Raw genomic sequence first — 27,701 nt, 5'->3', positions numbered from 1 at the left:
TTACTCACACAGATTGCTCAATGAGAAAATAGCTTCAAATTTACATGCAGACAAGACCCTTTCACTTCTTGAAATCATTTCTCTTTTTTTAATCTTAATTAGAAAATAGAGTGAAAGGGCTTCTTTGAGGGTCGTTTTCTTAGTGTCAAGTGACTCAGAATGAAGAAGTCTCAGTTCAAGGCCTCTTTTTTTTTTTTCGAAGTCTTACCCAAAAGGAAGTATGAGGTGAATTGCATAAACCTGAAGTACGACAGAGACGAAACTTAAAGCAGGAAGAGCCTTGCCATCACTGTGCTGGATGGGGACACGTGTGTCATGTGAACAGACATGACAAAAACAGCCCTCCTTAAGTTACTTTTAGCGATAGTGATCACATTCATTTTAATTTTGCCGGAATATTTCAAGACACCAGAAGGTGAGTATATAATTGTAATCTATCTTTTCTTTTTCTAATTAAAAAAATCATGACAGCTAACGGTTACAGGAAATGTCCTTGCTTTGCATACCTGCTGCCTGGGCTGAAGCTCTGTGTCTGAAAAGCTAATAAAGTGAGACGGCAATTTCAGTGGACTGTTAGCACAGCTCAGGACCCTTAGTCACAGCACTTAATTATTGTAGCATGCAATTATGCACTGAAGGGATGATTTAAAATTTGTGGTCTAGATTTCAAAGATTGCGTTTATAATAATATAATCATGTGACTTTTGCTTTTTAAAACAGTTTCTTTCAAAAGCAGTTTTAAGCATGCTTTAACATTCTGAAATTATTTTTTTAAAGAAAATAACATTTATTATGCATAAAATGCTTGAATGCCCTCCAATACAACTATTTTGCGCAATAACTTACTATTGCTTTTTGAAAAACAAAAAATATTTAGATATTTTCAATATATAATTAGGGTAAAATGGGTGTAAATTTAAGCAGGTGTATGTGTGTATATATTTTAATGAAAGAAGAATGTACTCATTTCAGAGAATTGTGATGACTGCTGAACCCTACAGTAGAAAAAATAAATAGATGTAAGCTTAAAGTATCCTTATATATCAGCAAAAGATTTGAAAATGTATTCATCTGACTGTTGGGATGATTTGAAAATACATTAATGTGACTGTTTGGCTAATAAATGTCCCTAGCATTTAATAAAAAGAAAAAATAAAAACAATTATGTATTATATCTTTAAAAGTTATATAAATATGATTAAAATCAAGAAAAATCTTTTAAAAAAGATTTTATTTATTTATTTTTAGAGAGGGAAGGGAGGGAGAAGGAAAAAGAGAGAGAGAGCAACATCAATGTGTGGTTGCTGGGCGCCATGGCCTGCAACCCAGGCATGTGCCCTGACTGGGAATCCAACCTGCAATGCTTTGGTTCACAGCCTGCGCTCAATCCACTGAGCTATGCCAGTCAGGCTAAAATCAAGAAACATCTTATATTTGATGGCTTGTTACAATAATTATTGTTGCATATACATAATGCTAAGTAGACAGATAAAAAAATTTTGGGTAAATAAACACCATAATTGTGCAGTTTTGTGAACAATTGGATTTTTCAAATTTCTCTTGGTTTTCTGGCATTATGTTGCTCAGGTTAAACATGTATATATATATATATATTCAAGTTAAAAAATTAATGACAGTTACAATCAATATAGTTTTATGTTGGTTTCAGGTGCACAACAGCACAGTGCTGAGACAATTGTGCACCTCACAAAGTGCTGTCCTGACTTTGCCGGCGCCCACCGGGCACCATGCAGTTATTACATGACACGTATTTTTAATTCTTGATTTCAGTGAGGGAAAATGCAAAAAGAATAGTTAGAATTGGACTAGAAATAATTTATTCCAATTTTTAAGCTATTTTGTACTGTGAGTAAGCTCATTTAATAGTCATCTAAAGTGGGTCGTATCAAGATGTGTATGTATATATATATAATCTCCAAAAAATCAGGTTGGATCTAATGAAAACCAGGTAATCAGTCCAAAAAAGATTTAATAAACTATTTGCTAACTATTGGTTAGTACTTATGAGAGCCGCTAACTGCCAACATCGATAATAATTGTTTTCCTCATTTCCTAACCAATTATATGTGATCCCAATACCACCTTTACTGTCTCCACAAACTCGAAACGGCCATCTCTCTTTCTCCTGCTTCAAGAACAGAAGAGATATTCCCTTGGACTCTCTGGGGTGACAAACTTATTTGGGAATTTTGTTTCAAAGATAGCCCTTGTCGAGTCAACAAACAAAATGTTTGAAAACCACCATCTTATCTTGATATTTTGTGGCAGAAGGAATTTTTCCCAGAGCCACCATAAACAAAAAAGTTGGTTATTAGGCAAAATGTTTTATACATACAGTAGTATAAGAATAATCTGTTGCAGGTGCTATAGTATAGTAATAATGCTTTATATCTTATAATGGTTTATGGACCACCAGGGAGAGTTCATGTTGCCTCATTTTATACATAAGGGCACATATGAGGGACAACCCCCCAAAAAACAGAATTATCTTCTAGAAGGCAGGCCCCTGGTAGTATAGGCTCCCCCCACTAGGTAAGCATTCTAGGAGCCCATCTGTATCAGTGTACCAGCTGGCATTGTTGTGAGAGGCTGCGTTTAGCTTCAGTGAATTTTTTTGAAGACTTTCAATATGTTTGCCCATTTCATGATGGCTGGTATACAAGTGCACCTGCCTGCAATGCACTGACTGTTCAGCAGTTCTTGACCCCAAACAACCTGACCTCCGTGCCCCATCCTCCCTATTCACCTGGTCATGCCTGAGTGACATTTTTTGTTTCCCTGGATAAAAAAAAGTCCTCAAACTGAAACATTTTGTCAATGCGGAAGGGTTGAAGCAAAAAATGGCAGAAGCACTAAAAGGCATCAAAATTGAAGAGTTCAAAAACTGTTTGGGGCAGTGGAAAAAAAAGTCTGGATAGGTGTATTGCATCAAATAGAGAGTACTTTGAAGGTAACTAAAGTTTGAACATGTAAGAATAAACACACAATTTTCTTACAAATAAACCCCGTGTTTCTTTGATTCCCCTCATAACTGTTTTTCTTTTTTTAATTAGTAACTTTTAAATCACAGTAATACCTAATGTCTTATGAAATGAGTTGACTTAGCTGATATAGTTCATAAAATACATCTGGTAAAATTATTTAGATGATAAGCTCAGAGTGCCTTATTAATGCTAAAATCAACCTTGAGATTTTCCTGTGTAGCTTCACCCTCCCTATCAGTTACTTGTGTCTTTTTTTCATTCTTTCTTATGTTCTATTCACTTTAATTTCTAAGATAAATATTATAAATGATTTTCACTTATAAATTATTCACTGATACTCTGTCTTCAACACATCAAATCAGTTAAAAAGGAATCTTAATGAGGAATAAATGTATTCACAAGGTTTAATAGATTTGATTTCAAAATAACAAACCCTCTGAAGGCCTATGTTAAAAATAGAGAAATGTGTTTGATCATTTTTCATCAAGAATGTATCTGAGTCTGAATAATCATTACTCAGAATATTCAATTATCATAATTACGCAGTATAATCTATTTATTCTAACTTTACTGAAGGAGAACCTTTTTAACAGTGTCTGGGAGTTTTAATGAGTTTGCACGGGGTGTGCACTGGTAAGAGAGCTTACTGTAAAACTTGCAGTTTATTTGAAAGGCAGCTTATACTAAAATTCAGTAATAGAGATTCAAAAAGGTATGGATATATTTTGATTCAGAGCTACTTACAATTAAGGGAGCTGGGTTTCCCCAACCTTCTTTTGTTGAACTCAGTGTTTAAGAGAGAGAGAGACCTGGTTAACTCAGATAAATCTCAGTGATCTTTTATTTTTTATTCTTTCACTTATGAATACAGTGTAACTGTTCTAGGAACCCAGGGCTACAAAAAATGAAAGGCAGGCCTTCCTTCAAGGAGTTTTCAGTTGGGGAGGACTGGCTGGTGACTAATGAAACATGATACCATAACTACAGACGAGCACCGGGACAAGGTGCAATGGGAACACAGTAAAAGATGCTACTGGTGTAGCTGGGGGAAGATGTTCCTTCCGTCTTTGCTGCAGTGGGGAATAGCTCCCAGAGTTCCGCTGATCACCCTGTATTTCTCCTCACCTGCTTGCAGAAGCACTTTCTAAGAAAAGCAATCTTTATTGATTTTCAAATACAGTGTGATCATATGGATGTCTCAGAAATTCTTGAAAGCAAAGGTTGTAACGGGTTACGCAAGTGTATTCCTGGTGGTTTGTGGTGATGTGGGGCAGGAACAGCGCAGATGAAAACACCTCACACCTATTTTTATCTGGCCGTGTTGACTTCCTCACTTCTTGTTGAGAGCCAAACTGACATGAACTATGTTTACCAGCGTTCATTTCCCCTTCCTTTTCACACTTTCTGATGGAAGTGGTAGTATAATGAGTAGTGGAATTGAAGAAAACAAAAGATAAAGAAACTTTAAATACTCATCAACTGTAGGCTAAACCCTGAAGTACATGAGCATATATACTATACATGACTTATTGTCTGCAATATGAAAAAGTGTTAAGTAAGGGTAACCACAGTGAATTTGCCTGAAAGTGTTACTCTATTTTTCAAAGATGGACACTTCATTTTCTTCTTATTGATTGGCTCATTGAAAATTTAATCACTAATCCCTAATAAGGTTTGAGATACAGTTTTATGACTATTTAAATTTTTAAAGAATTTAACAAATACTTATACACATACCAGGTAGTATACCAAGTACTTTTACATAAAATAACTGATTTCAATTCATTAACTATTTAAGCTCATTCACAATGAAGCATCTTTCTCAAGATGCTATTCTGAAAAGCTTCAGAAAGAAGGACTCTAACTAGATGGGTAATTTTACTTTGTTGTGAGATTTGACTTCTTCCTGAACTTTATGAATTTTTATAGCTTTAAATGGCTGCTAATAGACACACTTCTTTACGTCTATATTTGAGACAACATGTGCTGGCAGAAAACCACTGGCGAAGACAATGCTTTTCCCCTGCCTTGGCAGAATTGGCTTATCCTTTCATCATTAGGTTACAACGCCAACAACCCGTGCTTAGGATTGTTTCTAACTGCTTGCCTCATTGCATTGGTGGATAAATGCTCTCTTTGTGTATCTTTTTTTTTAAAACAAAAAAAAACATGACTTTCTCTAAAACATTAATACATAGTATATCTTCCCCTTGCACTGATGTTTCTTTTCTCTATAGATGTATCACCTATATAATTTTACCTATGATATTTATATTGTTTATATATATTAAATTTATATTGTTTATATGTATATATTGTTGCTGTTGCTGTCTGGTTTCTCTCAATAGAATGTAAGCTTTATGAACGTGAGGTTTCTGTCTGTTTTGCTCACATATCAAGCACGTAGGGCAGTATTTGTTGACTGAGTGGATTTTCTGAGTCATGTTGTAAAGCAAATGAAAAGGAAACATTCTTGAAGGGAGCATTTCTCATCTGATCTTCATGACCGTGTTTTGAGTTAGGCGAGCCAGGCATCACTAGCCTCCTCTCACATTTTTAAAACATAAAATGTCATCACATATCTTAGAACGTTCAGGCTGTGCAGCCTGTGAAATTTAGGTCACAGAATTTTTTACTTAAAAGATATGTGTTAAAGCAACAAATGAACAGACAAGCCTGACCGACATGGAACAGGATGGTAGTCACCAGAGGGAAGTGGGGGTGGGCGGTGGTGACGAGGAAAGGGGTCAGATACGTGCGGACAGAAGAGATGTGACTTTGGGTGGTGAACACACAGTGCAATATACAGACGACGTATCACAGAATTTTACTCTTGAAACCTATATAATTTTATTAACCGATCTCACCTTGATAAATTTAATTTTAAAAAAGATACGTGTGTCTTTACTCTGAATCATCTTTCTACCATTTTTTCCCCCCTGGAGAATTTCACAATATATTTTTATTCCTTGTTTTGACAAGTAAAACCTGCAGCCTCTTTCCTTTGTCCCAAATCTGCCTTTCACATACTGCTACCTTAAGTTAAAAGTAACCCAAAACTTTGCCCCTTGTCCCCGGACATATTTCAAATTGTCTTCCCCCAGTATTCTGTGAATAAATCCGTATCCTATCTAGACTCCCCTGGCTCCTGTGTGTGGGTGTATCATGCACACACAGCATGATCTTTTTTTACCCTTTCCCACTCAACATTATTAAGGAAGCATCAACATGAGATCCAAAAGGGAAATGTGATTGACTTTTTGCTACTAAAATTGATACTCTTTTGCATCTTTGCCAATTGTCACAGAGGCAGACCTGTGACCAAAGGAAGCAACACGTTAACCAAGGTCTCGCACAATTAAGCAGCAAAACCATACGTTCTCTCTTATCCTGGCAGCTAATATTTTTAAGTTGCTAAATTATGCTACAGAATATCCAATAATGATGGAAGAGCTTTAGAAACAATTGGCTATGCTTTGTTTTGCTCTCTTTTTTTCTTAAGGGCATAACTTATATACAATAAAATGGAAAAGATCTTAAGTATTCAGTGTCATGAATTTTGACAATGGTATGCACCTATGTAACTATAACCCCATATATGATACTATTTTCATCACTCCCCGAAAGATTCCTTCTTCCATTTCCTGTCAAATTTCCTCCCACCGCCCCAAGGCAACATTCTAACCCCGGTCATCACAGTATAGTTTGTACTATAGTTTTGTGCCTTCTTATGCTTCATGTAAATGGAACCACCACACCATATCTATTGTTGGTCTGGCTTCTTTAGCTTGGTATAACATTTTGAGATTCATACATGTTATTGAGTGTATCAATAGTTCCTTCTTTTCATTGCTAAGAAGTCCATTGTATAAATACACTAAATTTGTTCATTCATCCATTGGGTTGTTTCCAGAATTTTGCTATCATAAATATGCTGCTATGAACATTCCTGCACAAATCTTTGTATGAACGTATGCTTTCTTTTCTATCAGGAAACCAGTAGTAGAGTAGTTGAGTATATTTAATTTTATAAGAAACTGTCAAACACGTCTCCAAAATGGTTGCACTAGCTATGTTTCTAGTGGAAAGATTTTATCTCCCCTAGTTTAAATTTAATATTCTAAAGCAATAACTCAGACTATGTGTTGTCTGAAATAATCCATGTTTCTTCCAAAGTTCCCTGGCAACTAGTTAACAGAGAGCCTTGGTACTGGGAAAATACAACTTGACATAGAGTAGTTTCTGCAGCTCTTATTGTCTGTCAAATGGTGAAGGTTTTATTAGAAATTCTCACTTGTTTTTCAAGGTCAACAGAGAGTTGAGACTTCTATTCTTATAGCCATACCTTGAAAAACATTCCTAGCACAAAAATCTAAAATGTGAGATGATGTGTTTAAAAATTTAAAAATGTGTAGTTGAACTGATGAGAACACTTCTCAAAGGGGGAAAATGACTAGAAATTACAGGTCCATGAGGGTAAGCAACAGTGAACAGATTGGCCACTTCAGGAGCATCTGCCAATTCTTGGTGCCCTTGGAGGCTCAGTTTCACTGGGTCCCAGCAGGGGACAGAAGTCAAGCATAAGACAGGAACACTAAAAGGCACTGCAAGGGTTGTTTCCAATTCTTGGCTATCACAAATTAAAAAGCTGCTATGAAAATTTACGTGCAGACATTTGTGTGAACATATGTTATTAATTCTCTTGAGTAAGTTCCTAGGGGTAGAATTGTTGGGTGATACCGTAAGTAGATGAGGTCTGTCCGGAAAAAAATCCAGCCACTATTCATATAATAAGAACAGTTTGTGCTGCATCACTGTAACCTGGCGGTCAAGGAGAGTGGACGGGAATGCACATGTGTGAACAATGAGGACTTCACTGTACTAGTCAGGGGGGGTGGTAGATGCCACTGAGTGAGCATGTGCACTGTGTGGCCATCACATTCAAAATGACTGAGTAAGTAGAGCGACAAATCTGCATCAAATTTTGCATTAAGCTTGAACATTTCTCCATGGAAACTATTGGGATGACTCAGAAGGCTGAAGCTATGGGCAGCTGGTGCTTGGCAGCTTCATCATGACGACGTGCCTGCTCATGCATCACATCTTGTGCAGAGTTTTTTGGCAACACATCAAGTCACCCAGGTGACTCAGGCCTTCTACAACCCAGATCTGGTGCCCTGTGACTTCTGGCTTTTCCCCAAACTAAAATCACCTTTGAAAGGGAAGAGATTTCAGACCATTGATGACATTCAGGAAAACATGATGGGGCAGCTGACGGCACTGGGAGAACGGTGTGAGGCCTGAAGGTGCCTCCTTTGAAGGGGGACTCAGGCATCATTGTCCTATGTACAGTTTCTTGTATCTTGTATCTTCTTCAAAAATGTCTCTATTTTTCACATTACATGGTCAGATACCTTCTGGGCAGACCTCGTATGTTTAACTTAAAGAAAATGAAAACCTGTTTTACAAAGTGGTTGTAGTATTTTACATTCCCACCATGTATGAACATGTATAGTTCATAGAAATGTTATTCAAAATGGCAAAAAATAGAAACAACCCAAATGTTCACTATCAAAGAATGAATAAATTGTGGTATATTCATTGAAATGAATACCACAAGTAATTAACTGCAGCAACATGTAACAACATGACTAAAACATATTAAGCAAAAAAGTAATAAATGAACACATACAGTATATTCCATATATCTGTACACATTTCTAAAATGTTAAATAGTGTAATGTTATTTAGGAATAAATATACTTTGGAAAGACTCTACAATAAAGCACAGGGGTGATAAACACAAAATTCATGATAATGGTTAACCTCTGGGAGAGAAGGAGTGTGTAGGGATGGATGGGAAGGGTAGGGTGCTTTAAAGATGTTGATAATATCCTGTCTCTTACTCTGTGACAAATACATAGTGTTTATTTTTATTATCCTTTAACTGGCACAATACATTTTATATATGCTTATATATAATTTGTTTATAATAAAAGTTAAAAAAGAATACAAAGATAGTTTGTGTTATTTTGTTTTTCTTTAAAAAGAAAACATGACTGACTTGGGCATTGGTTCTATAATATAATAAACTTTCTCATTCTACTTAGCATTCTGTATACTTACTCTGAGACATTGCAGTCTTGGTAGTGGAGTGATTCTGGAATGTGTTCTTTCTCTGGGAGTGAGAATTTAGATGTCTGATTCCCAGCAACATTATTGCCAGTAGTTAAATTCATAAATCCTTGTTTATGGAGATGGAATATAGCCCATCTGATAACAAAAATGACTGAGTAGAATTCATTTATTTCTTAAAATTATACCAGGGAAGGATATGTCCTCGATTTATTTTCCAGTTGAATTATTTAAAACTAAGGTTTAAAAAACATAAAATGACTTCACAGGCAAGTGTAAAGGATGTATCATTAATTCTAGGAAGCCCAGATGGCCACTCATCGGATGAGACTGCAATATTGACAGTAAAAATTTCCCTACCTCCCTTCTTGGTCATAGCATAAGAATATAAATTCAAAGAGTTGAAGATTTCATAAGATATAATGTCTAGTGAGGAAAATGGAAACATGGCAAGAAATAAGTTTTTCATGTATTTCAGCTATAGAGTTCCATCAGATGGTACAGTTCTATCTCTGTCCTGGGACAATATTTAAAAATTAGCTACTATTTGATTACAACTTTGTTTAAAGATAAATTATAAAGTTGTGTATTTGAGTGAATTACCCTCCCCCCCAAATAATTTGTAGCAGCTCAAGTATGAAATGTGTTTGTAGCTGGAAATCACATGAATTATTACAGAAGCAATTTCAAATATAGAGAGTAATAAACCTTTAATTTATTAAATAATAAAAATATAACCATCAGTAATGAAACACTTAATGGAACTGGTAACAAAGCACAAATTACAAGCAAAAAAATTTCAATGTGAATCAATAGCTTGCTTTTCTTTTAAGTTTTAATCAAGATGTATGACTAGAAGGAGTAATTTTTAAAAATGGAGTAATTCTTCTATAGTGTGTGTCCACATTATTTGGAAATTTAAAAAAATGTATTTTGCCCTATATGATGATACGAGAATTGGTAAAGAAAAACACGTACAAGTGGAATCGAGCATGCTACTTATTTCCTTGTACCCGCAAATGACTGGCGGACTGGGAGTGTCTGAAAGAGAGGGCACCTGTCCCTTGGGAGGTCACCACGTCCAAGCAGGGATGCCCAGTTTTTGTATACTAGCTTTATTTCCATTAAGCGTTTCATTACTGATGATGGAACATGGATTTTCATTTTAAATAATATACATTTGGATATTGTTTGAAAGTGTTTTCAAGCTGCTATCACCCCATGAGGTGTGCAGGATCTAGAGTTACTATCTTTCTTTTGCTGATGGGAAAATGAGACTAATGGAAATCAAATTGCTCCAGTACCTTGGCACCAAAGTCTTTGTTTTTTTGTTTTAAACTTGGTGTTTTTTTTCTATTTAGACCATCATTTCCTTATCTGATGTTTGTCTTCAGACAAAAATAGAAGTTATGTTAAATTTCATCTTTGGAAGTTCAGGTAGGCCGAGTCGTGGCCACCCAAACATTCATTAGGTGTTAATCCTTAGAACCCATAAATGCTATCTTATAAGGGAAAAAGGTCTATACTGATGTGATTAAGTTAAGGATCTTGAGATGGGGAGGTTGTCCTGCGTCATCTGAGTGACCCCTAAATCCAATCACAAGTGTCCTTATAAGAAAGAGGCACAGGGGGATCTGACACAGAGACACAGAGGTGAAGGCAACAGGACTACACAGGCTACGTTTGGAGTGGGACAGCCACAAGCCAAGGGATGCTGGCAACCACCAAAAACTGGAAGAGGGGCAAGGAACAGACTCTTCTCTAGGACCTTCAGAGGGAGTGCAGTCTTGCAGACACCTAGGGTTCAGACCAGTAAATCTGGTGTTAAACTTCTGGCCTTCAGCATGGTAAGAGAATGAATTTCTTGTTTTAAACCACCAAGGTTGCAGTAACTTGTTGCACAGCCCTCGGAAACTAATAGAGACACTGTTTCTGGTTTTCATTCCCTGCTCGACTCCATGCAACTGACTTGAACCTCTAGGGTAGCGCAGATGAACTCAGAGGAACCTAAGGTTTGCCCATTAAGACTTTCCCAGAAGAGAGAACGGTTAAGATGTTAGGATTTCCAAGCACTTCTCTACAAGGACTGTTGGCTGAAAATGAATAGAGAATGTTGATGAATTTGAAAAAGGAATATTTAAATGAGGTAGCTATTGTTAATTCATGTAAAAACAAAGTCTTGTCATCGGTAAGCTAGAATGTACTGAATCTCCCTAAGAAAAACTGAGAGCTTTCATTGTGTACTTATTTGAATGCCCAAAATTCAAAATTTCATAGTAAAGAAAGGTTTTTTTTTTTCTCTTTATAGGAAATATATTGGAACTATCGTGTCTGGAAGTATGCTTACAACCTAATCTCACCGATTCCCTCTCCTCCTTAAATTTTTCTTATGTGACTTTTCTGGAGCCAGTAAGGGAAACGGAGGCTATAATGGGAATATTTCTAAATCACTCCAGCTTTCAAAACTTTACCGGAATGTGCCAAGACACCACCAGCGAATTCACAATGTGCTCCTCGTGTTTGGTTTGTGAGTCCAAAGGAAACACGGATTTTATTTCTCAGGAACAAGGTAAATGCAAAGGGAAAGTGAGATAAAATTTATCAAGGATAAATGACCTTCTTCTGTTATAAAAGATATTAACAGCACATTCCAGTTTTGAGCCCACTGGCATTGGGACGCTCCCTGGACAGCTCTTGATGAGAGACTTGTGGGGCTTTGGGGTGTTCCTCATTCTTCCTGTACTTTCTCAAAAAGAACATGTACTTAAAATAGATCAAAATGCCGCTGTAATTCACAGTCACTTGATGGTTAAAAAATTATTTAACATGAGTTTTCAAGGTATTGAATTTAAAGAAATGAATTTAGAATATGAATTTAAAAAATTCTTAGTACACTTGTAAGTTCCCATAGTAAAAAAAAATCACACTTTGATTCCCTAAAGAGCCATTGAATTCTTGACACATTTGTAATATCCATATTTTGCCATGTGTATAATACACACTTTTCCCCCAAGTTTTTGAGGGAAAAATAAGGGTGCACATTATACGTGAATAGCACTCATTTGTTATTGGTACATAAGATTTCTTGTACCTTCTATCTGTTCCTGTGCTTTGTAATTATCTGTCACACAAAAGTTTTTATACTATAATATGTTCAAAATTAATTGCTAAAGGTCTTTATGATACAAAAACCAAGCATCTAAATATAAATAAATTTAAAAATTGAATTAAAAAATTAAAACAAAAGGTTTTTTTCCTGAACGTGTGGGACAAAAACGTGGGTGTGCATTGTACATGGCAAAATAGGGTACTTCTGCCTAAGGTTTACCCACCGTGTATGAGTTGCCGTTTTCCCTGTCTACCTATCAGTGAGCCTCTTGATGGCAAGGACTTGGTCTTTGTTCACCAGCATATTTCTATATCTCAGAATGTGATATGATCTGAAAACAAGGATATTGCCCATGTCATTAGTTAAGATGAGCTCAATAGTGTGGCCGCTAACCCAGTATGACCGGTGTCCCTATAGAAAGGAGAAACGTGGACACAGACAAGCACAGAGGGAGGGCGCCAGGTGGTGTTAAAGGCAGAGATCAGGGTGATGCTCCTACACGATAAGGGGCGCCAGGATAGCCAGCAACCCCCAGGAGCCAGCGGGGAGGCATGGAGCTCATCTTACCCTTACAGCCCTCAGAAAGAAGCAACTTGGCAACACCTTACCCTTGAAAGTCTAGCCTCTAGAACTACGAGACAATACATTTTTGTTGCTTAAACCACCCAGTGTATGGTACTTCATGATGGCAGCGCTAGCAAACCAGTGTCATGGGGGATGAGAAATATTGTCGTGACAATTTTGAAAAATAAGATCTGTTCCACAGGCTGTCGTGGAAACACCCATGTTTTCCTTGGGATGCTCTGCTCTAGTTCAACCTCACTGTCACCCGGTTTTCACCATCTCACAAATGTAAACCATTACTTTGAGTGCAGGTAACATCTGGTTTCTTCTTTTTTGTGTAGGGAGGAAAGGATTTAGTTTTGAGTTGTATTACTATGTATTACTATTTTGTGAATAACATTTTCTTCATCTTTCTCTAGTGCTTATCATGAGAGGATCCATGGAAGTGAAGACAAATGATTTTCATTCAGCGTGTCTACACTTGAACTTCACGGTGGAGCCTGCGGTTGACCACTTGGAGGAATATAACATCACCTGCACTCTAAAAGCAAATGCTAGAAGTTCAGCAATCATGAAGGAAGATCCAACCAAGGAAATGTCTATGAACCATACTTGTAGAATCATGAATTACTCGAATAATTGCATACACATTTCCTTGCACCTAGAAATGGATGTAAAAAGTAAGTTTTAAAGGAAATTAGAGGGAAAAGAGAAATTATATAAGGGTTATCACATTAACATCACTGAAAGTCAAATAGTTGAAGAATTTTGTTGATAAAATAATATGGCTGGAAAAATATTAGCCCTTTTATTGGCTTTTTCCCCCCAGCTTTTCAATTTGTGCTTTCATGGGGCCCCACTATACCTGGAGGCAGAAGCGGCATCTATGGGTTGTGATGTGAGGGTCACTAGAAAGACCCTCTCTTAGAATAAAGGCCTTAGAATAAACTTTGGACATGCCTTTAGCTGTGCTCGAAGTCATACCACTACACTCGGGTATGAAAGGGTGAGATTTATTTTTATATGTGAATATCCATGCACACTGCAGCATGCTATTAAAATCTTATTTCGAGTTGATTTGACATGTCCTCTCTTAGAGCTGAGAACCAGGCCTGGATTAATTGGGATTTTTGATGGAAAGCCGAGAAGGTAGGCAGGGTCCAGCTCAGGCAGTTTGGGTCACTGGATGGCTTGCGGGGACTGTAGGAGCCCCAGAGACAAAACTTACGTATGTCTTAGTTCTGTTGAAGACAGCTTAACTTCCTAGTCACACTCTTCTGAATTTCCACAATTGACTCTTTTTCACTAAGTAGTGTACCCTTACCTTTCCCCACAAAACCTGCTCTCGAAGAGCATGTTACAACACTACCATCGGACGAGTGCCTGTCGTCTGCCAAGCAGCGTGCCAGGCATTGGAGACACAAAGACAGATGAATGTGAAACAATCAAGTGCATTTGGGGTGACAGGTGCGACCGCAGAGCAACTTGCTGTGCATCTGGAGAGTCTAGACATGTGGGGGCCTTTCTGATGACTGCAGAATGGTTTTCTAAAACTTTATTTTTGAGGCAGGTATTTTAGAAACATTTTATATTTATTTTAAAGCAAACAGAAATAGATAATATGTCTGCATTTTTCAGAGTAAAATACATGACCTCAGAGAAATTTTGCTGGCGAGTTAGTCTGCCCAGGGCCCTAGAGCCTCTGTCCTTGGGAGGCATGTCAAGATGTGCGTCTGTGTGTGGGGATGGGGAGGGTGTGAGACAGTTGGCCCCTCTGGGTCAGGGGTGAGGTTGGAAGGTAGGCTTTGGAAAGGCTGCCTGTGGAAGGGGACTGTGATAAAATCTGAACAATAAAGAGGTTTGAATTACAGATACTAAAACATTCATTTTAATGTGCATTTATGTATCCATCTAATTGTATTTTATGTTTTCTAAAACATAAAGGGAAAGATAATCATTTTGATTATTCTGATTTTAAGAGGATTTCTTTTTGTGGAAAATCATGAAAAAACCCCATAAATTCTAGTCAGAGTGAAATGACAGTTAATTTTTTGCGCCCATAATTCAGAAAGATAACAGGGGTGCACAAATGGGTAATCTCGTGTTCTGGAAAAACTGTGTCCCTTTTGCCATGTGTAAAAGATGAAAGAATTAGGTGTTTTTTCCTCTGCTGTGTAAACACTAATGTGATCTTCTTTAAAAGCCCTATCCACCAGGGGATGAAACTAAATTTAGTCCAATCTGGTAGATTTACTCTGAAACAATACTTTAAACTGTCACTTTAGATGTTTTTCAGATTCCTGTCTGTTTCCCCTTGGTTCTCTGCAAGATGGCCTCAGGGACGTGGGGAGATGACACTGGGCCCCAATTGTGCACAGTCTGCTCTGGCAGTATCAAGTCGGTGAATGCATGTGTTTTTTCATAGCTAGACCAGTGCCCAGTGACACCTTGGTCATGGGACCCACCCTGGCTCTTGCTGGCACTGCAAATCTTCTCTTCTAATTAACTGCCTGCCTGTATCTTGCTGAGTGAGAAAGGCAACCGGCTCCTGTGGAATGATAGCAAGGAGCCTGAGTGCTGCCACCCCAGGCAGCTCTCACCTTTCCTCCAGCCAGTCTCTCCTCTAAATGAATGTTCACTGCTTATGTAACGAACATCTGCCCGCGGACGGGGCGCCTGGGAGAGGAGCACCACAGGGCGGTCATCCAAGGGTATATAAACAAGTTATATATCTGGCTGAGCTGACTAAACACTGGCTGTGTTTTGTGTACAGGGAAGAGGGTATGGAGGATGGCTTAGAAAGTCAACCGTCCTCCCCATGTTGCCTTGCTGTCATTTGAATGAACAAGTTTTTACCTGTATATTCATAAAATATAAACCGGGATAACTGCATGTTTAATTACCACATGCACTTGTTCTGATCAACGCCGTGAGAGCCCCTGTGAAAAGGGGTTCTGGTTATTCACCTGCCCTGGCCTTTTTTACCTCCTCTGCTCCAGCCTAGCCCTTTCGCTTTGCCTGCTTTTGCCTGTCTTCCCCATCCTCCTCATACTCAATGCATCTTTGTTGATTTGAGGATGTAATTTTTGGTTGCTTGGCTCTGTTGTGGTCTTAACCCAGTGCCAGTGATAGAAATGACAATGAAACTAACACCAGCATGACTTGCAAATGAAATTAACCCTAGAATTTTGGACCTAACTTGATTCCTGGAAGCCTACCTAATCAAGCTTCCTCATTTAATACATGAGGGAAGAACTCAGGAGAGCAAATTACTCTATGAAGGGATGTTATCTACTATTTAGCTTTTTGGTAAAGGGCAGAATATGTACTAGAACCCAGCTCTACCACTACGTAGCGTCTCATTTGTTGCACCATTTTATTGTATTTTTATAGTATTTTTTTTTCTTTGCAGATTTCTATTGTTCCATGAAGATCACTTGGTATATTTTAGTAATATTAGTTTTTATATTTCTGCTTATCTTCACTATCCACAAAATACTTGAAGTCCATAGGCAAATGCGGAAGTGGCAGAGTAAGTATTGAGAAATAAATCCATCATTTGGGATATTCTGTTTAGTTTCAAGGAACTCCCAATCTTATCTATAGATTCAATTTCTTTTTTAAATTCAACTTGCCATTTACTGAGTACTACTGCGTATAAGTGGTGAGTATAAGCATAAATAAGACAAATGCCAGCATCCAAGAAGAATCATGTGTCTTTCCTCTACTCAGACAAGTGAATAGGAGGAGAAGAAAGACTGGGAGAATTGAAAGGAAGTGATGGACTGAAGGTTGAGCAGGAGCTGAGTGGAAGTGAGTGGAGAAGAGAGGTAGAGGGATGGAGAGTCGGGACAGGGAAGTTTAGAGTTGGGGGTCTTGAGCAGAGTAGCTCCAGGTGATGAACGTCAGTAGGAGCCAATCTGTAATAAGTGAGAGTGTATCAGCAGAGTTGAGGCTGGGATGAGTTAAAATGTGGAACTGGAAATCAGGATACTAGTCACAATATTAAAAATATGCAATAACTAGTACGATGCTCACCTGTCAGGATGGACACTGGCTGTTAACTACTGCTCTGGCCCTACTGGTGTGCTCCCCTGCATATATCAGCCCTGCCGGTGTGTACCTACCCATCTAGTGTGTACCCGTGCATATACTGGCTGAATATCAGGCCTGATCAAAAGTAATTGGTCCCTTAAAGACAAGAGAAAAATGCATCGTGATGAGATTAGGCTTTGGAGATAAGTGGATGATTAGAATCCTAGTACTGCCACTTACTAGTTATGTGACTTTGAGCCAGTTGCTGATTATATCTGAGAGTCCCTCTTCTCCTTTGTAAAACAAGGCTAATCACCATTACCTCCCAGGGCTGAAGTAAGGATTGAACTGAAGAGATTACACAAGAAATTAACACAATGTCTAGTGCAGGGTAATGCTCAGTAAAGGAGAGTGGTATTGCTTGGATTATTGCTCAAAGCTCTTCTGTTCTTTACCGGGCCAGGCTGTCCAGCATTTCAGCAGGCCAAACAAATGGCTGCCTCCAGGTCTGAATGAAAGTTAATTTTTTCAGCTAAGTATTTGTTACAGATATTTCTGAGGGCAGTTTCATATCAAGTCTTGTCATGGATACCTTAGTATAGAAGACCCCCTAATGCATCGGTTGCTCATCATAATTTTTTGTATTTGTAGAATAACCATTGTCATAAGATTTTGTCAAAGTATGAAAACAGGTTATGTACTATTATTTTTATTTTATAGAGGAAGAAACTCCTTGGAGAGGTTGTCGTTTTGTCCAAAGTTATACAGCTAGTCAAATGTCAGTGTTAAGGCCCAGGGTCTTTCTAACTTTGAAAATTATATTATTTTAAATAAATTGTATGTTATTTGCAAATAGTATTCAGTTTTGAGTTTTTTAATCAATTTTTCCTGTATAATTACACATTAAGAGAGAGATAAAGAAGCCGGAATGGAAATGGGTCTCAAAAGAGACGAAGAGTGGGAAGGACATTAGATTCCTACGAACGTCTAAGCCCATGATGAGCTTAATAGCTTTCAAAGCCTTACCTTGCAAACTCCAACACATACAGTGAAGAAAAATGGCACATCATTTAGGACATTAAATATTGTTAGATATTAACTATACATCAAGTATTCCATGTATTATATCTATGTGTATACAAATAATATAACATTCTATACGTAAGAACCAGGCATTTCAGAAGAGGCAACGGCATTATGACGTTTATGGCAGTGGAGAAGCCACTGGGTTCAGAAAGCGGCTGTATTTGTTAGTGAAAAGTAACTTAAGGAAAAGCTCTTAGTGTCTTCCTATTCCAGGCCCTGTTGTGAATGGCCCATTTTCCTTGGTAATTCTTTGAAACAACACGGGGAATATATTTTAGGAATGTGCTTGCTTATTATCTAAATGTTTAACTTCTGTTCTTGGAATAGGTCATAAATACAAACTTTCATCTATTCTGTTAAGAAGGAGTGATTCTGAGAAGCTTCGAACATTGAATGAGCAGGCCCTTTCAGGTGAGCTCTGGGACAGGCGGACAGAGCGCTGCTTAGGAGACTCCAAAGCTTCACACTTCAACATGAACTCCAGATCACAAGGTCTGTGCTCATTTAAATTGGTCCTGTATCTGCAAGAATGGAACGATGGGCAAATGATATCTAATTTCATATGTCTTATTATCAGGGGACGTTACAATCAAAAGTGCCTCTTTAAATAATGGAAAGTTTGCTCAACTGGCAAGAAGAAATTCATGTGGCTAGGCAGAGTAGAAAAACCAATTAGGAATAAGCCTCAGATTTATTTTTAAATGAGACAAGATACCATTATTCCTCAGAGTTGCAAGGAGTAATTGCAGAGCGAGCGTGGCTTTTGCTGGAGCCTTCACTACGCAGAGGGTGTCACTGTGTAATGACAACTTCTAATAGTTCCAATTAAAAAGTCCCCTATCCTCTCCCAAGAAACAGAAACAGAGTGAGGGAACCCTAATGAGCGCAGCAAGAGGCCGCTGGCACAAATGCTGTGATTCCATTTCCTCCTTCAAACTGTGAGGCCTCTTTCTGAATCTGAGCCACCGAATCATGTTAAAAAGAGAGAGTGGGAGAATCTGACATGGGCGAAGGGCTGTTCTCTATCAGGGAGAAATAATATCCTGGAACCTTTGAAAGCCACAGAATTATGAGTGATATTACTACAGCTCATCATGTACAGCCAGTGAGCAGACCTCTATGTACTCTGTGAGAAGTTACAGAAGGAAACTTCATGCCTCATGGGTAAACTCTTTTCAAAAATGCAAGGAAACGGAACAAACCCAGAGCACCATCTCCCTGCCTTCTGCTGCATCTGTAGCCACGTGGAGATCTGCGTGCTGTTTCATTGGGTACTATGCTTCTGAGACTTTTCCTAGCTATTTAAAGTAGCCCGTACCCAGCTCCTCAGCTTGAAGAAAAATTGGATTGGGTGCACCTAAAGAGCTCACTTTTATTTTTTTTAAAAATTAGTTTTCTATTTTCAGCATTAGCAGTAAAATTATTAACCTGTGGTTAATCAGCATTAGCTAAATAGTCATTGGATACTAGCTAAAGGTGGGGAAAGTTGGTGGAAATTTTGGGTGCTCAGTGACAATTTTGTTTGGTTAATGAACTAAAAATCACAGGGTTGTTTCCAATGGCAAAATTACTTTTTTTAATCCTCACCTGAGGACATTTTTTCCATTACTTTTAGAGAGAGAGGAAGGGGGAAGAGGGAGCTAGAAACATCAATTGGTTGCCTCCCGTACGTGCCCTGACCGGGAGTTGAACCCGCAAGCTTTTGGTGTACGGGATGCCACTCCAACTAACTGAGCCAGGGCTCAAAACTAATTTTCAAAGGGAGAGAACAGTGGTTCCCCTTGTGTCCCTTCTTATCCAGTACATGGGCCTGATATCCATACACCAGAAACGTTTCAACGTGGCTCTTTAGGGCCTTTTTGCTTGCCTTAGGGAATCCCAATCCTTTTCAAGTCCTAAATCTGAGCACTCAGCCTTGTCGGAGAAGAAGTCAATAGTTCCCCAGTCAACATAGAGAATCGAAGGAATCACAAATTTAAGGTTCTAGCCAACCAAAAGACTAACCTTACACAATGTATTTATGAGCCTGGGATTTTCACTCACCAGGGAAACCTGCCTCAGTCACGTTTTCCCTTTAATAGCTCTCACCAAAAATCCGCTGGCTTCATTAGCAGGTATAGAATATTAATGTTTAGAGCGTGCCAAGGGATGGTGGCCTGTTTTAAAAGGAAGAGTCCTTTTGAGGTTCAGCATCTTAAAGGGGATAAAAAGCAGATTCTTTCTTGTTATTGATATTCCTTTAACCTAGGTGCAATTTTTCCTCCTCCCATTGTAAGTTGCTCTTTCTGAGAGAGAGAAATGGAGAGGAAATAATGTCTCCCTCGAGTCCTGTTTTTAAGGCCTCTCTTTGTAATGATGGATTATAGGCAGTAGTGAGAATGGAAGGAAAAAATGTGCCAGTGTGGTTCTCTGGAGAAGCAGTAACATGAGCTAAAAAAAAAATTGTAGTTCAAAGACAGCAGGAACTGTAGTCACATTCAGTAGAGCAGCCTGCCGTTGACACTGGCTGCTCAGTCCCGAATGTCTCTCTAGTTGTTCATGCTTTACAAAGTAACCATTGTTACACACACACATGCAGAGATATAGATAGGCTCACACCCTCAAAAAGACAAGAGAGAAATAAGGAGGGGTCACCAAGGCGCTGGCACTGCACAGTGCCTGGCACGTAGTGGGGGCACAGCAAACACTGATGGGAAAAATGAGTCTCGTTGCTGTAGAAGAAGTCATACAGAATCGAGTTCCAAGCTTTCATACTCCCTGAGATTTTCTTCCACGCTTTGAGGAGCACGCTGGCATATGTTGCCTGTTTGGGCACTGCTCTATTTCATATTTAATTCATTTGACTATTATCTTCGAACGGGGATGATTCTGTCTTATGCACCTTTGGATGCTTGTCCCTACATAGTATCAGGCATGTAGTAGTTCATGGACAATGAAAGCTTATTAAATCACACAAAACCTAGGGGAAATGTGTATAGAGAAAAGAGCAGATGAACAAGAAATGAATCTCAGGGGTGGGAAAGGTGAAACAGACAGACAAAGAGTGATCAGATGGAACATCACTCTACTTCATTAAAGAACATATTACATACTTTATAGAAATCATCAAGGAGTGATACAAAACACTGACGATCCTGAAGAAGAGATTTTGAGAATTGTGCAAAAGCAGCTTTGACACGTATCCCTAGAAATGATGCTTAATGAGTTGACCACACGGGAGACCAAGGCCAGGGAAAGAGGCAGCAGACTAGGACCCAAGTCATTGGGTGCAAACAATGAAACCAACTTGGATACTTGGCAAAAAGGAAATATATTGGAAAACCAATATGGAACCCACAGAAGCAGCAGGAAGGTTAGGGACATTGAGCCTGGAAAATAAAGAGGAGTTAAGAGAGGCCAGGCAGCCAAAAATACATCCAGAGTCACACCGCTGGGATGGTTTGGTAACAAAGCTCCCACTGAGTTCTCCCTCTGAGCTGCCAAAGCTACCCGTAGGCCACCTGGCAATCTTGCATCTCTACCAGGATTGCATGTCCCCAGGGGGAGTATCTGACTGACCAAGTGTAGTAGGCCAGGGAGCCGAGAGTGGGAATATGGCCCCTCTGGCCACCTGCACATTTAGAGTTCCTCTCAGATATCCACCTGCTGGATAGCCAATAAATAAATACCTGCAACACCAGGTTTTTGGGATTAGAGCTTCCACTTATTCCTGCTTCCTGGGTCAGTTGAGAAGGTCATTTCATCCCTCTCCTCTACGTCCATCAAAAATGCTGACATTTTTAAAACTTGAAATTCTTGACCTTCAAATAGTCGACCAGAATCTATCGAACACAGACTACACACCAGGCATTATGCTAAGTGCTGATGACAGAGTGGCGTGTGTTACAGCCCAGCCCCTGCCCCCACAGAGCCGACGTCACAGCTAAGGAGACTCTGGTTGCCTTAGGAGAAGGGAAACCAACTAAAGAATAAAAACCCGTTACGGACCTTCCATGTGCACGCACAGTGCTTCCACACACATCATTTCATTTCATCTCATGAGAACCTCACATTTTTTCCTGATGAGAAAGTGGAAGCTGTGAGAGTTTCAGTAACTGACCCACAGCCTGGTCCTCGCAGCGTTGGGGCTCGAACTCAGTTCTGTCCAATGCACGCACTTTCTAGTACCTCTGTGTCAGTGGTGAACTGGGGAGCTTACCTCTGCTGGTTCAAGTCAAGATCAAAACGCTTTATGTGCTTGAACATTTAACAGGGGAAACTGAGATGAGACATTTCCTCCACAAGGTTGTGGAAGCCTGTGTGAGACCATGTGAGTCATCCACAAAGTAATATTTCAGCATCAGCTGAAATGGTTTTGGTTGTTAAGGTGGGTAAGTTTGCAGGGACAACGAAGGAAAGAAAAGGGCATTTTATCGTGAAAGAGAATTAGTACGGGCCAAAAGTGGGTGACTCAGTAATTTGTATTACTCCCCAAAACAAAACTAACGGCCATGCAAAATCACAGTCTGCAGCATGTTCATGGCCAGTCTAGCAAAGACTAAGCAGGTTTCAATTGCCTGCAGAAGACAAGATAAATGACTAGTGCCAGATGTCTAGCAACCAAACAAGATAACATGGAAATTCAATTTTTACTTGCTGAACTATGATCTTTATGACTCTTAAAATACAGATTTGAGTTCATAAAACAGGAAAGGTTATAGCCATCTGCGTGGTTACGGAATAGATCAAAATGCTGAGGGTGACTCTACAAATAGAAAGAAATTCGTAAGTGTGAACAATCTGTAGGCAGAATAAGGTGATTCCGTTTATTTGTCCATTGAATGCCTCTGTGTGACAGCCGTTTATGTCAGGTATGAAGGAATCAGTGATAAAGCACATGCAGATAAACCTTCTCTCCATCTCTGCACAGACTCTCCTCCCTGCCTGACCCACCTGTCTCCCTCGCCACCCCCTGTCAACCTCCCCCCCTCCTGCCCTGCCTTCGTCCAGTAAATTCCCACCCTGTCTCAGCCGACACATCCTCCTGGGAGTCACGTTGGATCTCCCAGACTAGGTAGTTTTAGGATCACTGTTAATAATAACAGGGGGAGCTTTGCACATAGTAGGGAGTTGGCACCCGGAATACTGGACATCTATTTTAAGCTACCGTGACTGGTCCCGTCAGCCCTGAAAGGCTCCTGGCTATCTAGGGCTTGCACAAAAGTGCCGACGTTTTGTGGGATGGAAAGGTTAGGTGTACAGCAGGGTTCAAGTTCTGCATTGCTCCAGCAATGAGAGAAATCATTAAGACTGGAAGGTTTTTGAAGTCCCTTACAGAATCGAACCACCAAACCTGAAAATCTCCGCATCTGTCTTGACAACAGTCACCTGTGGAGGTTGACTTGCATCCCTCAGTTTTGGAGGAGTTCTTCTGAGGAAACCAAGTCCTTTGTGGGTCGCAGTTTAGACACTTACTGCCACTGTCTCCACGAAGGGTCATGGCTGAATCCCCCAAAGTACCAAGGAGAGGAAAGACGCGCGGAGGTCATCATTTCCAGCCCTGGCTGTCCTCCCCCCCTGCTGCTGAGCACATCCGTGAGCCCTACTATCTCCTGAGCAGACCCCGTGGGTGGGCTTGGAAAGATGCTGGTGAAAATACTGTTTTGTACTTTGTAAAGTTTTTTATTTCCAAAGCACACCAAATACACCTTTATCGCCTCACTTGACCCTTTCCTTAATTTTCCTCCATAAGCAGCGAGGCAGCCACACTAGCTTTGCTGACGCCACAGGGAAGCGGTCTCAGTGGTTGGGGGTCCGGAACCACTGCGGAGCTTTCACCCTGCATGACTCCGCGGCAGAGGCTGCCTGGCGCTGCGGCCGCCCAGCCGCACAGGTGCTCCTGTAGGTACATTTACCCGGTCCAGTGCCTTCCTCCAGGCCTGTGGGCTCAGCCTCCCGCAAAGGCAGCACACCGAGAAGGGTCCTGGTGTAACCCTGCTCATGTCAATAGGTTTATGAAACCAGAAGGCGAATGTATTAATTCACAGAGTAACGCACTTGAGAGGAGTATGAACCAAAAACTCTCTGACAGCAAGCACGTGTGCTCCTTCTCCTTAGAGAGACCACGTGGGAAGTCAAGTCACAGCCACACCTGGTTTTCGCAGGTCTTAAAGTGGCCTTTGCCAGCGTAGCTGGAGGGGCCCTTCCCCCCAGTTTAGCGGTAGTGCGATCGGCTCCCGCAACACCTGCACGTTTAACACGTACAGGCTTTGGCCTGGGGAACCCTTTCTGCACATGACTCGGTGTCATGCTTCTGCTCTGATTATGGGTTGGTTTGATACATTGACTCTCAGAGGACAATCTCATTTTCCATGTCCCCCAGTTCCTAGGTGGCAACCCAGTCGACTGCCTGTAGCGCTTCTGCCCGCACCCTCTTATTAAGGAAAACGAGGCACAAAGAGGTTAAATGACATTTAACACGTCTTTACTGAGGACCCATCACATGTCGTGCTCCCAGGTGGCTTCTGGGGAGTAAAACCATGCATAAAGCACAGTTCTTATACACAAGGAGGCAAACAAACGTGCAATGACAGCAACACTGGATAAATTCGCTGCTGGGGAAGCAGCGGTCACAGGGTCACCTATGGTGTGGGCACCTAACCCTGCTGACCGCTCCTTGTTTTGTTTTGTTTTGTTTTGTTTTGTTTTGTTTTTAGCTATTTCAGCTTTCCAATGTAGTAACCCAGTACAATATAGTTGAACGAAGGATAAGAGGATAAAAAAATTGATGAGGCCAATCCTTTAGCAGCCAAGAGAGCCCCGGGGGGGGGGCGGGGGGGGGGGAGGAAGTTTTCAACGTGGCTGCCTTGTGGGAGACGGACCTTGTCTCTGACCCGAAAGCCACAAGGAACAGAGCGAGGAGAACATGTTGCCTGTTTCTGTCGCTCTGCGGGAATCACAAATTACTTCGGAAGGATGAATCGAGGTTAGATACCAGATGTCATAGCTATATATATATAAAAAAAAACACTTGAAAAGTGGTAGAAATCTTTAAAAAGAGAAAAGAAAAAGATTAGCAGAGGGCAACCTGGACATTGCCGTGGGCAGTGTGATAGGGGCTTTATCTGAGAACACAGGGCGTGGAGTTTTGTTTTTAACCAGCGTTTCTACTCCCGGAAATCCATTCTGTTCACTGGATTCAACCAGGTCACAGCTCCAACTGGGGTTCTGTTTGATGTGTTTAGACTCACCCGAAGCTCCTAAAATAAGTCAAAGAAATGTTTGGTTCAGAGATTTGACAAATTCATGATAAGACTTCTGGGATGTTTTAAAATATTTCTGACTGCTACTACTGTCGTAACTACTGTTGGTGAGTTGATACTATTTGAAAAAACTCTATTTCCCAGTGTAGAACAAAAAGAAAAATTCCACCTGTTTTAACTATTCTGAAGAAGTTATGGAAATGACATATCTTACTTTTTACCTTTTTATCAATTTTTCAGAAGTTTTGCTGTTAGCATTTAAGTTGCAGGACTGACCTTGGACACCGGAAGAAACAGAGAATAATGTCCCACTAGACAGTCACTTGGGACTAGTCATCATTTGACAGAAAATAGCTTTCTATGGTAAAATATGGTTACACTGTATTATAAAATGTCTGCAAACCAAATGAATAAGCTAAGGGCGAGCAATTTGGCTTTCCAACTAGAAGAGCTCTGTTATTTTTTTTCCAATAATTATTTAGTTTCAAGAATAGGCTCTTTTGATATTTTAACCTTATTGGGTAAACAATCATTTGCATGGTAAATTCGTTCTGAAGCTTGATGGGTCACCTTCTTTCCCTACATGTTCAGGGTTTTGTATAAAAAGCGGAGATATCAGGGAAGCAAAAACCACATGTATTATGTAGTATAGAACTCAAGTTTCAGTGTCAAAACTAGAAAAGCAAGGCCCCAAGCCCCAGTGGAATAAAAGAGATACCATTATTCAGTGGACTTGAAGTTAGCTGGAGATAATATTAGAAGAGTTTGATAGAGCCACATAGTCATAAGTAAAAAAAAGACACTAGAATTCACTGAATCTGTAACTTTGCTTCTCAGTAAAATTGTCTCTGAAATAAAGGACATCATTAATATTCTTCTTAAGGGCATATTTTAACAATATATGATAGGAGGACACATTTGCAGTCAGTTTCCAAACTAAAATTCTTTCCTTGCTATTTGACATTGGACTTAAATTCTCCCCTCCCCCTACTTTGCTCCTTCTTAGCTGTGCTTTAGGTCTTGTCCCCAGGAAGTGGGGCCAGAGAGGAGAAGTGAAAGGAGAGAAATAGATTTGAGAGAACTGGGTTAAAGGTGTCAGAGTTGCAGGCAGGAAATTTAGTGAATGGTGGAAACCGCTGAGATCCTTTATAGGTGGAGGGCTTGGTTCTCTTACTACAGCAGAAAATATTGTGTCCAGTTCTGCGTTGCTATTGACTACTTGTAGACTGAAACAGCTCTCCTTCTTTAATGGCAGGGACCGTGCAGAGGCTGCCCTTGCCTCGGGTCAGGGAAGTGCTTTCCCCAATCCCAGAGCTTGAAGTTCCTTCCCCAACACAGCAGGAGCAGTACCTTCGGTGAGTGACCTTTCGGCTTTGTAGGTGATTCGGTTTTATTCATTACAAATGTGAAGAAATCCAGGGAAGTCAAGTATGCTTCAAACTACGTTTCTCTCTGGTAGTAAGAATTGAACTTGCAAATCATGCCTATATGAATGAGATGACATGAAGTCAAATTACCTTTTTCTCCACAGTGTAGGAAGGACCAGTACACTGATCTGTTAGTCTGTTAACATGTGCACCGCAGCTGTCAGAGCATCCCTTGGTGCTGTGTCCTGCGGTTGAGTCGTAGTTCCAGCAGGCCAACCATTGTTTCAGATGGAGCAAGAGAAAAAAGAGCATGTAAATTTACAAGGCAGAACTACCCACTGACCACACTGTCTTCTTGGATGTAATGGAGGCTCCATTACATAACATAGGATTGGAAAGAACCCTTAATCAGTGACTTTAGGAAGATTTTTCATGTTCTTGTAAGACATAGTTTTGATAAATGGTTTTTAACTTGTTTTCCACTAATTCATTTCAGGTAATACTTAACAAAACTTTTGTGATTAATATTTGCCTTTTTTTCCCGTCTTAATCTTCAGAAGATCCTTCTGAAGTCCTCTGGATAACTTGGACCAAGCGCTTTTGAAGAATACCCACAATTGTGTTTTGGGAATGAGTTAACTGGTAAACACACGAGTCCAGCTGAAAATGCACGACAGGAAACGGCAGGGACGCTGACTGGTTAGTGCAAACCAGCTCGAGAGCACTCATTGGACCCTGGAGACCAAGGCAATGCGAATGTTTTCCCAGGAGGCCATCATGAGTCATGGAAACAAGCTGATGAAACCCATGGAAATAGCAAGAGAAGGCCTATTCTCCTTGTTTATCCATCTTCATGCAGCTTGCAATGGCCCCAAGATTTTGATTTGGAGGAATCAGCAGCAGGGTCAGCATGAAAACCTTTTCTCTCATCGGCTCACATTGCAGACTCTGCTTTGCTGGCTCTTCCTGGGCAGATGGATTGTTTCTCTTTGGCAAGCTACTCGAGAGGGCCTGGATGTTTGTTTCCACACTCATTTGGATTTACAAATCTGGCCTCCTTTTGGCACTGAGAATATTAAAAAATATCAAAGATACTGAAATAAAATGAATTTAACTGAAATGTTAAGTGGAACTTCAATATTTAAATCTAATAGCAAAA

At 39.8% G+C, this 27,701-nt stretch overlaps 1 protein-coding gene across 1 annotated transcript; it reads left to right on the top strand.

The window, feature by feature from the left end:
* Positions 1-27: 27 nt before the first annotated feature.
* Positions 28-27,701, top strand: TMEM156 (transmembrane protein 156). Its single transcript, XM_036019842.1, has 7 exons — positions 28-415; positions 11,449-11,709; positions 13,233-13,493; positions 16,226-16,345; positions 18,262-18,345; positions 26,431-26,530; positions 27,100-27,701. Exons 1-7 carry the CDS (start codon positions 328-330, stop codon positions 27,110-27,112), a joined length of 927 nt encoding a protein of 308 aa, XP_035875735.1. The 5' UTR covers positions 28-327; the 3' UTR covers positions 27,113-27,701.

This window comes from Phyllostomus discolor, chromosome 1 (genome assembly GCF_004126475.2).
Source record: "Phyllostomus discolor isolate MPI-MPIP mPhyDis1 chromosome 1, mPhyDis1.pri.v3, whole genome shotgun sequence".
Lineage (NCBI taxonomy): Eukaryota > Metazoa > Chordata > Mammalia > Chiroptera > Phyllostomidae > Phyllostomus > Phyllostomus discolor.
This window is presented reverse-complemented; position numbering and strand designations above follow the sequence as displayed.

Bases quoted from the DNA above. Each gene is read 5' to 3' on its own strand.
- TMEM156 (XM_036019842.1), top strand. From the start codon at position 328: ATGACAAAAACAGCCCTCCTTAAGTTACTTTTAGCGATAGTGATCACA. The intron at 13,494-16,225 runs GTAAGTTTTAAA...TTTTCTTTGCAG, and splicing joins CCTAGAAATGGATGTAAAAA to ATTTCTATTGTTCCATGAAG. The intron at 16,346-18,261 runs GTAAGTATTGAG...TTCTTGGAATAG, and splicing joins GCAAATGCGGAAGTGGCAGA to GTCATAAATACAAACTTTCA.